Source organism: Enoplosus armatus, chromosome 10 (genome assembly GCF_043641665.1).
Source record: "Enoplosus armatus isolate fEnoArm2 chromosome 10, fEnoArm2.hap1, whole genome shotgun sequence".
Lineage (NCBI taxonomy): Eukaryota > Metazoa > Chordata > Actinopteri > Centrarchiformes > Enoplosidae > Enoplosus > Enoplosus armatus.
Genome location: NC_092189.1, coordinates 24,836,403 through 24,847,503, shown reverse-complemented (window position 1 = coordinate 24,847,503; position 11,101 = coordinate 24,836,403). Strand labels below are relative to the sequence as shown.

Sequence of the window (11,101 nt, the reverse complement as noted above, 5' to 3'; positions counted from 1 at the left end):
GTCCTCCTACCAAACCTCTCACAAACTCACCGACAGGGGGGCGACAACACAGGGGATGACTAGGTTCACCTCTGATGCGGGAAAGCCTGGATCTCTAGAAAGTATTCGACCCCCGGTGGCGAGACATCCCACCGGGTCGAACACAGCGGCGCAGCCCGCCGAAAGGGCGCCGTGCTCGGTGTGTGTCCTGGCGCTTTCCCCTCTTCAAAAGCGTTGTCCAGGTCCAAAGATACAGAGTAGGCTACTAGGTCACGACTTTGTGATCCAAACAAGATTAGTTTACTGGTTATCGTGATGTCGCTCAGCCCCGGCGGAGAGTCATCCCACCGGCTGGACCCAGCGGTGCTGCCGGGCGGAGAGGGCGCTGCGGCCGGCGTGTCTCCCAGAGATTCCCGCCTCACAAGCTAGCTAAATATCCAACTCCTGAAATATTAATCGTGTATCCACCTTCCTAAAGCGTAGAGCGGGTGTTCCGGGAGGCAGTGGTGCTCGACTTTCAAGCCCTTTCGACGTCGTCTTCTCACGGTGGAGAGATCGTCCACCACGCCGAGATCAGAGTCCCTCCGCCCGGAGACAGCGGTGCCACCCAGCGGAGCTGCACGGAGGGGAGGGCGCCGTGCTCGGTGTGATTCCCGGAGCTCCCCGCTCAGGAAGCTGGATGAATAAAAGATGAAATATCGATCCGGTGACGCTGAACGAGTGTGTCCGCGGCAGTTTGAAGTCTGACAGGATGAATGATGTTATTTTCAGTCAAAGCGTCTCTCAGTCAGCCATGAAGCCTGAAACTAGCAGGTCCAAACCCGGGAGAAAGACACGAGAGACCGGGTGGGAAAATGTCCAGAACCCTCCGCAGGGTTGGACATAAACCTTATTCAACAAGTGTGAAGGCAGCCGGAGGGGGGCCGCTTTCATTTTGGGTTTCTTCTTCCTTCTCGAGGCGGATTCTTCTTCCGCGTCAGAGTCTCCAACACTGATTTACTCCTCCTCCCTCCCCTTCATCCCCTTTCCTTATCTCCTTCCCTTCTTCCCTCCCTTCTCTTCCTCTCATCATTGAGGTTCTTCTGAATCTCATTAAATGAACGAATGATTCATAACCATCATATTTAGTTCAGTTTGTTTCTTTCCTTCCTCTTTTCTATGCTCCCCTCCTTCCCTCCGGTTTCCTTCTGTTCTCCCTGACTTACCTCCTGTTACACAATAAAGCCCATTACAGTCTTATTTAAACCTTGTTCTTCATGCGTCAGACATGTCCATTATCCAATAACAAACACCGTATCTTAGATGATGTTTCAGTGTTTTGAACATGACACAAACTCAGACAACGTGCCTTTTCTGAAGTGTTGTGTATTTTACATTTTAGGCTTGTCATTTCTTTTTCCAGTTCCGGGTAATAAGCAGCGTTGCTTATAATATACATACAGTCTAAACATACACTCTTTTTTTACACAATATATTTTTACAGCATTTATTACCTTTATTGGAGTGAGATGAAGAGGCAGACAGGAGAGGTATGACACGCCTCTCCGATACAGACTCTTAGAAATTAAGATTTGGAGGGTTTAGGTTCAAGAAAAACACCTCACAGTATCCAGTTTTTGCCAGTTTTTGTATGTACTTTAGTTTTTGTTTCCATCTGAGCATCTTTTCAGTCATCAGCAGAAATTCTCTCCTTCAGATCAACGTTCAAATTTTACATTAAGCCTCTGAGGATTCAATACAACCAGATCTCAGCCAGTTATTATTTGATATTAAAACTCCACCATTGCAGGTTCTGAATGTGAAGGTATCACAGCGCTCCTTACTCTCTTTAGGTGACGCTGAGGGAATATTTTGAAATAAATCAATCAATTGTGTGTCTTCCTCCCGACTGCAGCCTCATCAACAAGGCCCAGACCCCCACTGACTCTGACATTACAGTCTTCAGATATAACTCAGTGCGTCACATTAATGCACATGTTGGGTTATTATTTTCAAACACTGCACATATTCTTCACAGTGTGAACAATTAAACATTCCTCCCTCTTCTTGACAATGAACCTGATTCTGTTTGCTTGTGTTTGTGTCCTCCATCAGAGCTCAGAGCTGTACCTGCTGTTTAACACCACTAGATGTCAGTGTGGGACAGTGAAATTGATTAGATATAAAATCTAAATTAAATATACTAACCATAACATTCTTATTTAGTTCCTTCAATTCACTTATTTGTATTAATATATAACATAATATATAAATATATTTTCCTCAATTTAACTCTTATATTGACTCTAATTTAAAGAAATCACCTCCCACTGAATTTGAAATTTGAAATCTGGGCCCCAAAAAGTCCTCATATTTCCTGAACATATAACTATAATATATATAATTTAACTTTGAACAAAAGTAAACATTGGCTGAACCGTCAGGACGTCAAGCAGAACTCACATCCTGGTCTACAGACAAAAAACCCTTTGAGTTGAAGCCACCAGGTGGCGCTGCAGACTGCGTTCAACATGACTGGCTTCTCTGCAAAACTACCAAACATTAATAAAACCCTGACCTTTTGAAGGTGTCAGCTGATCCAAACACAGTTTTAACTGAATTCACATGAAACACAAACTGTGAACACAAAGACAGACAGACAGAAGACTTACTGTTGGTATTTACACAGCAAAACACTGGGAAAGAAAGACAATAAGTAAAGAAAAGACATTACAGGATGAAATTAAAATCAATAAAGAAAAATGAAAAAACAGCTTTTCTCCTGATTAAAACTGAAATAACAAGTCTGGTTCATGTTGTCTTCGCTCGTAGCTCCACCGGCATCTCACACTTCTAGCAGAAACCACAACAGGCCAAGCAGACTGGTCACAGTCTTACTGTCTTCATGTAGCCGTGAAAAGGAGTCACACTCTGAAGAAGTGGACGTCGACTACGATGGCTTCACGTGGCTCCGTAGCTACACCATAACGGTAACTGAGCCAGGCTAGCCCAGCCAGGCTTTATGCTAAGCTAGGCTAACCACATCCTGACCCCAGCTCTGTACTTAGCACACTGATTGATATTAATCTGAACATCTCACTCTCACAGAGAAAGAGAATAAACAATCCCAAACAATCCACATTTATAGTGATAGTGAGATATAATGATGAAAGCACGGTTTTTACATTCATTTACTGGGTTACACAGTTCTTCACCAAAAATATGAGAAGGACTGATGAGCAGAAAGTACACAAACATCAACACAACAAACAGAAACATCAGTGACAAGCTGAGATAAAAAGATCAGCAGGTTGATTTAGTCTCAGAGAATCATCAGCCTGACAGTCTGCTTCATGTTTCATGTGTTTTATATACATTATTTCATACATATATCATTACTGAACATGTGTTGTGTCAGTTTGACCAGCCGCAGCTACAAGTTTATAACAAAGAGACGTGAGACTTAAGAGTTTATGTAGTAATGACTGCTGAGTCCTCATTTAATAATGTAGTAATAATTATTGAGTCCTCATGTAATAATGTAGTAATGACTGCTGAGTCCTCATTTAATAATGTAGTAATAATTATTGAGTCCTCATGTAATAATGTAGTAATGACCGCTGAGTCCTCATGTAATAATGTAGTAATGACTGCTGAATATTCATGTAACAATGTAGTAATGACTGCTGAGTCCTCATGTAATAATGTAGTAATGACTGCTGAGTCCTCATTTAATAATGTAGTAATAATTATTGAGTCCTCATGTAATAATGTAGTAATGACCGCTGAGTCCTCATGTAATAATGTAGTAATGACTGCTGAATATTCATGTAACAATGTAGTAATGACTGCTGAGTCCTCATGTAATAATGTAGTAATGACTGCTGAGTCCTCATTTAATAATGTAGTAATAATTATTGAGTCCTCATGTAATAATGTAGTAATGACTGCTGAGTCCTCATGTAATAATGTAGTAATAATTATCGAGTACTCATGTAATAATGTAGTAATGACTACTAAATATTCATGTAATAATGTAGTAATGACCGCTGAGTCCTCATGTAATAATGTAGTAATGACTGCTGAATATTCATGTAACAATGTAGTAATGACCGCTGAGTCCTCATTTAATAATGTAGTAATAATTATTGAGTCCTCATGTAATAATGTAATAATGACCGCTGAGTCCTCATTTAATAATGTAGTAATGACTGCTGAGTCCTCATTTAATAATGTAGTAATAATTATTGAGTACTCATGTAATAATGTAGTAATGACTGCTGAGTACTCATTTAATAATGTAGTAATGACTGCTGAGTCCTCATTTAATAATGTAGTAATAATTATTGAGTACTCATGTAATAATGTAGTAATGACTGCTGAATATTCATGTAATAATGTAGTAATGACTGCTGAGTCCTCATGTAATAATGTAGTAATGACTGCTGAATATTCATGTAATAATGTAGTAATGACTGCTGAGTCCTCATTTAATAATGTAGTAATAATTATTGAGTCCTCATGTAATAATGTAGTAATGACTACTGAATATTCATGTAATAATGTAGTAATAATTATTGAGTCCTCATGTAATAATGTAATAATGACCGCTGAGTCCTCATTTAATAATGTAGTAATGACTTCTGAGTCCTCATTTAATAATGTAGTAATAATTATTGAGTCCTCATGTAATAATGTAATAATGACCGCTGAGTACTCATGTAATAATGTAGTAATGACTGCTGAGTCCTCATTTAATAATGTAGTAATAATTATTGAGTCCTCATGTGATAATGTAGTAATGACTACTGAATATTCATGTAATAATGTAGTAATGACCGCTGAGTCCTCATGTAATAATGTAGTAATGACTGCTGAATATTCATGTAATAATGTAGTAATGACCGCTGAGTCCTCATGGGTCAGGACGTCAACATGTTGACGGGCGTCTCGCCTGCTGTGACCCCATCGCAAGATGGTCTCTAGTTCATTTGGCTTTCAATATATTGTCTCTTTGGATGTTTTGAAATAAAAAACCTCCACAAAACCAAAAACACATGAACAAAAGTTTAAGGAATTGATTAAACAGTGTTTGGCTAATGTTAGCATGTCCACTTAACTAGCGTACCATGTACATTAGTAACCTAGCATTGCTTCCAAAGGCAGGAGTTAGCATATCATTAGCTGCTACATTATTTTGTAGGGTCATGTTTCAAAAGCTGGTTCAGGACTGGAACATCCACTGTGAGACCTGGTCCTGGAGGGTGCTATGTCAGAGTTTAAGCTAACTTTAGCAGCTCTGTCCTTCACATTGTCTTCCTTCCGTTAAAATTATAAACTACATCAGCTAAAGATCTGGAACAGAAAGTTTGACACACTTAGCAACAGTAACTAAGGGGGGCGGGGTTTAGCGGGGTTTAGCAAAGAGCTGTTCTTTGCACATGCAAACAAATCAAATTAAATAAGAAACATAATAACATGACTTAAATTAAAAATACACCTAAAGTCAAACTAAAATATAATACCAAACACGATAATCAGTAATATTAATAATCAGTTGGGTTGATGAAATGAACCACGTGTCTTTTTAACCAATTCCACATTTTATTTATAACGTGTTGATTTTAATTTGCTGCCTGAACATCTCTGTGATCTGGATTTAAACATTTTCAGTTTCTCCTCTCTCTCTCTCTCCCCTCCTTTCTCTCAGTGTCTCTCTACCTGTTTCTGTCTCCTCCCCTCCCTCCCTCCCCCCTCTCTCTCCCTCCCTCTCTCTCTCTCTTCAGTCTCGCTGCTGCTGCTCAGACAGCAACAGCTCCGCCCGTCTCTCCGTCTCCCACCGTCTCTCTCTGTGTGTCTACCTGTCTCTCTCTCTCTCTGTGTGTCTACCTGCGTCCCCCCTCCCTCCATCCCTCCCTCCCTCCGTCCCTCTCCTCCCCCCTCTCGGTGCGGACATGCTCCCGGGGCTCCGGAGATGAGGCTCCGAAATGTCTCCTTCCTGACGGTCTTGTTGTTTGGGCTGTGCGGGCTGGTCTCCCTGTCCTGGTACACCGCCTTCAACAGCTCCAGAGGTAAGACCCGATCCCGGTGTGTCCCGGTGTGTGTTTGTTTGTGTCATGGTGTCATGCTCCACGCGCCGGCGTGGAAAGCGGCGGGGGGGGCTCCTCACAGAGAGGTCGGTGTGGTTTTGTTGCAGCTCCGCTTTGTGTTTTGGATGTTGCAGAAAAAGACGTGAACATGATGGTGTTGATGTGCGGGGAAGGCTGCAGGCTTCAGATGGGCTGGAGGTGAAGGGAGCGCTTGCTTTGTGATGCATCACATGCCAGCCAAGAGGAGACGGTCCAGATGAAGGAGAGAAATAGAGAAGGGGAAAAGAGGAGGGGTTGGTTTGATTTTGTAGCAGCTCCACTTCGTGTGGCAGAAATAAAACACATGATGCTGTGATGTGAGGGGATCTCCAGTGTTAAGGTAATCAAGGGAGCGCTTGGTTTGAGATGCATTACACACCAGCTAAGGGGAGAGGGACTTTATAAAAGAGAGCGATGGAGAGGGGGACAGGGGGAGGTTGACTGATTTTGTTGCAGAGAAGATGCTTGTGCATGTAGAGGGAAGCTCCAGCAGTGAGGTAATGAAGGGAGCGCTTGATTTGTGATGCGTTACATGCCAGCCTAGAGGAGAGGGTCCATGGAGAAGGAAGTGAGAGGAGGTGGTTGGTTTGATTTTGTTTCAGTTGCTGTGGTGCAGTAAAACACAAGATGCTTGACAAGCTCCAACCTCCTGAGGTAATGGAGGGAGCGCTTGGTTTGTGATGCACCACATGCTGGCTAAGGGGAGACGGTTGATATGAAGCGGGGATATGAATAATGGGAAGAGAAGAGGGGTTAGTTTGATTTAGTTGCAGCTCCATTTTGTGTGGCAGAAAAAAAAACACATGATGTGAGAGTAAGCTCCAGCATTAAGGTAATGAAGGGAGCGCTTGGTTTGTGATGCATCACATGCCAGTTAAGGCGAGAAGGTCTATGGTAGAGGTGGGAGGTGGGGAAAGGGAAAAGAGGAAGGCACCAGGTGCCTACCAGGTTCTGAGGTAATGAAGGGAGCGCTTGGTTTGTGATGTACCACGTGCCAGCTTGGTGTCTGGATGGAAGTAGGAGGGAGAGGAGGGCCGGTTGATGGTTACACTTTGTGTTGGAGGAAAACAACACAAGAGGCTGCATGTGAAGCTCCCGCTCTTGAGATAATGAAGTGAGCGCTTGGTTTGCAGCACATGCCAGCTGAGGGGAGCTGGTCAAGATGAAGAGAGATGGGGTTGGTTTGATTTTTCTGCTGTTTCATTTGTGCTTTGATGAACAAGTTGCAGAAGGTCAGGATCAGATTATTCAAAGGAGCGCTTGGTTTGTGACACCTTACAGGCATGGAGGGAGGTGACAGAGGAGGCATCTCAGATGTTTTTGTTGCAAGAATAATTTCTGGTGCAGGAAAAGAAATATGTGAAAGTTTGGACTGAAAGTCAAGTGAAACAGCTCCGGAGGTAAAGTGAGCACTTGGTTTGTGATGCATGACATGCCAGAGGAGAGGAGTGGTGTGGATAAATGAGGTAGCGATGGATGATGTTGGGGGGGGGGGTTAGCATCCTCAGCTGCTCTAGAGGACACAAGGGGAGCGCTTGGTTTGTGATATGAGACAGTGCCAGGGGGAGGTGACAGCATGGATGGAGTAAAGAAGGGCTGTTTGGTGGAAGAAATCAACTGTGGGTGGGTTTGGACTAAGAGTCAGGTGGAGCCGCTCTTGAGCAGAAGGGAATGCTTTATTTATGATGTATAACGGGCCTGGAAGGGAGGAGACAGTTTGTGGCTTTGTCCTTTGTTGGAGTGTGTTAACCTCTGGAACAGCTGATGTGTGGATGTTAACACACAGGTAATCTGCAGACTCCACTGTCAGCTGCCCCAGGAGTAAGGGAGCGCTTGATTTATGGTGCATTACAGGCCTGGGAGGGAGGTCTCTGTGTGTTTTTGTTGCAGTGTTCAGCTGTTTTGCATGAAGCTGTGATGCAGTAACAACGTGTGGGTGTTTACACGCTGGAGTGATGTAGACTCAGCTGTCAGCTGCAGTTTCAGGTCCACGGGAGCGCTTGGTTTGGGACTCCTTACAGCCTGTGAGGGAGGTGGAGGTAGTGGGATGGATGAGGAAGGTTTTTCTGGAGCAGCTTCGTGCAGCTGTTTGTAGTTTTGAATCTGCTGCAGGAACACGGCGCTCAGCTAAAAAGAAGCGCTTTGTGATTCATCACGCAGCAGGGGAGCGCAGTGCAGCTGCTGTGGAGCAGATGATGTCTGGAGCTTCAGTCTGCTGTACTTTCTACTTTCTGTCGGAGCAGGCAGGTGGACACCAGGCAGGTGGACACCAGGCAGGTGGACACTAGGTGGCTCCTGAGGAAAGGGAGCGCTTGGTTTGCTGGGATGAGGGGTGGTGTTCAAATGAAAATGTTTTCTGGTTTGAACAAAGTTCAGCTGAGAAATCAAATGCAAGTAGTTTGAAGGCTCAGGGTCTTTATAAGAGGAGTACTTGGTTTTAAACACAGCACACACCAGTGGGGAGGAGTCTGATGGTCGAAGGTGATGTTGTTTTGGAATATTTGCTTTATAATTAATATCTGTTCCCTTTATGGACTCAGTTTGTGCTGATAATCATGTATTGATCACATATGGAGAAAACCCCCTGCATGGGAACTCATTATTGATGGAGGTGATCTGCTGGTTCCTGAACGTGATGCTCGTGCTCGTCAGGTGAAGCTCCGGCCCATGAGGTAATCAAGGGAGCGCTTGGTTTGTGTTGCGCCACATACTGGAAGGGAGGGGTGCCTCCCCTCAGCTCTTCCTCTCAGCTCCTTCCCTCCTCCTCTCCTCAGCCCCCCCCCCCTCAGCTTGTCCCCTCCCCTCCCCTCCTCCTCTCCTCAGCCCCCCCCCCCCCCCCCCTCAGCTTGTCCCCTCCCCTCCTCCTCCTCTCCTCCCCTCCTCCTCCTCCCCTCCTCTCAGCTCCTCTCCTCCTCTCCTCCCCTCCTCCCCTCCTCCTCCCCTCCTCTCAGCTCCTCTCCTCCCCTCCTCTCCCCCCTTTTTTATGTTTGACATGACAAACAAATATTGTTTTATTTTGATTTCAGCATCTTTTAACATGCAGTACAATTTCCATATAATATCATATTTTGGATGTCAGGATGTTTTGAATCTGTAATCTTTAACAGTTTGAGCTCTCGTTCGTTCTGTGTTAACGTAGTTCATTAGAATCTGACAGAAGGGGCTGAACTTTAGTTCTTACAGATTCATCACAGAAGACGAAGATGAGATGAAGATGAGTGAAGATGAAGATGAGATGAAGGAGCTGTTTGAAAGGACAAAATGTTTATTACACAGCCAACTATTAACATAAAGATGTCATAGTGATGTCATCAGGGTTACAAATTAGGAGGGGTGGAGTTTAAAGACGTGGCAGGGAGGCTCTAATGAAAGACACTGTCCTGGTGCATTATGGGAAATGTAGGATCAAGTGTAAGCTGACGAGACGCTAAAATGGATGTCTTGGTTGTGTACTCTCTGGCTGGTTGTGTACTTGGTTGTGTACTCTCTGGCTGGTTGTGTACTTGGTTGTGTACTTGGTTGTGTACTTAGTTGTGTACTCTCTGGCTGGTTGTGTACTTGCTTGTGTACTCTCTGGCTGGTTGTGTACTTGGTTGTGTACTCTCTGGCTGGTTGTGTACTTGCTTGTGTACTCTCTGGCTGGTTGTGTACTTGGTTGTGTACTCTCTGGCTGGTTGTGTACTTGCTTGTGTACTCTCTGGCTGGTTGTGTACTTGCTTGTGTACTCTCTGCCTGGTTGTGTGAAGGATTTATTGAATACACAGAAGTGAATAAAATTAGGTTGGTTATAGAGTTATAATGTTGGTGAATTTTCGGTTGAACACCACAGAGTGCGACAGAATTCTAGAAAGTACAACATACTACTACACGGTATACAGAGAAACCAGCAGATTTTCTGCCTGTTTTGATGCCAAAACCTGCGATTACACCAAAAGTTCGGAGGAATCAGACATGACTGTGACTCATCCAGCTTCCTGATGTCACACACACACACACACCGGACGAAGGCGTGTTTCTGCTGCAGAGTGGAGATTGATTCACACGCTGATGGCAGTTAACCAGGAGGACTGTGTGTGTGTGTGTGTGTGTGTGTGTGTTGTAGCACTCAGAGTAAATTAGTTCAGTCAGTGAAGGTGCGTTTGATTCATTCATTCCTCTGAGACTGCAGCAGTGATGTCATGTTAACAGCGGTGAGGTCAGAGGTCAACACCTTTTAATGTAGCCCTCTGATTGGCCGTGCTGTGATTCTCTTTCTGTTCCTGGTCCCCTCTGTGGCGGCCATGTTGGACGTCTGAACACACAAGAATACAGATTCATTATGCTGCTTTTAATATTAAAAGATTAAGTTTAAAATTGTTATTTAGTAACTTTAAGACTGTTTTTACTCATCCTCAACAAACACACACACACACACACACGCAGATTGGTTTACTACATGCAAACAGCAGACGGCTCATAGCGATTAGATGACGCATCGGCCTCTTTCAGCCTTGAAGTGAACATGCCTGGCCTTGTCCACCTGTCACACACACACACACACACACACACACATCCTGCCTGGCATTGTTTAACTGTCATAACCTTGGTTTTACTTTCCCGTTCACTTCTGATCCATGAAGTCTGTTCTGTTGTTCTGTTATAGTCTGGTTTAAATAGAGCTGTGTGTGTGTGTGTGTGTGTGTGTGTGTGTGTGTGTTCAGTGTCTCAGTGGAGTGAACCCTTCAAGCTGCAGTTTGTTAGTTGTTTCTCTTTAGATTTATTAATGTTAAAACAACAAACCTTCGACAGCATCAGAGAACACTGATCACTCAGTTATTAAATGTCCATCAGTTGAGGAGCGACAGCAGCTGTCAGTCCTGTGGCTGACATATTGTTCCTTTCAAGACACAAAATACATATTGAATCATTCAGTGTGACTTACACTTCAGAGGATGTAATCATCTCGATGTCTGTCCAGAACAAACCTCCAGAAATCCACTTTGAAATCAGAGAGAAAGACGCTGCAGAACCTGCCT

At 43.9% G+C, this 11,101-nt stretch overlaps 1 protein-coding gene across 1 annotated transcript in view; it reads left to right on the top strand.

Moving 5' to 3' along the window:
- The first annotated feature begins 5,932 nt into the window (after positions 1 to 5,932).
- The window catches only part of mgat4b (alpha-1,3-mannosyl-glycoprotein 4-beta-N-acetylglucosaminyltransferase B), a 73,395-nt gene continuing 68,226 nt past the window's right edge, over positions 5,933 to 11,101 (top strand). Inside the window, exon 1 of the mRNA XM_070913390.1 lies at positions 5,933 to 6,029. Within this exon, the coding sequence (XP_070769491.1) occupies positions 5,933 to 6,029 (97 nt within the window). The remainder of the gene's footprint in view (positions 6,030 to 11,101) is intronic.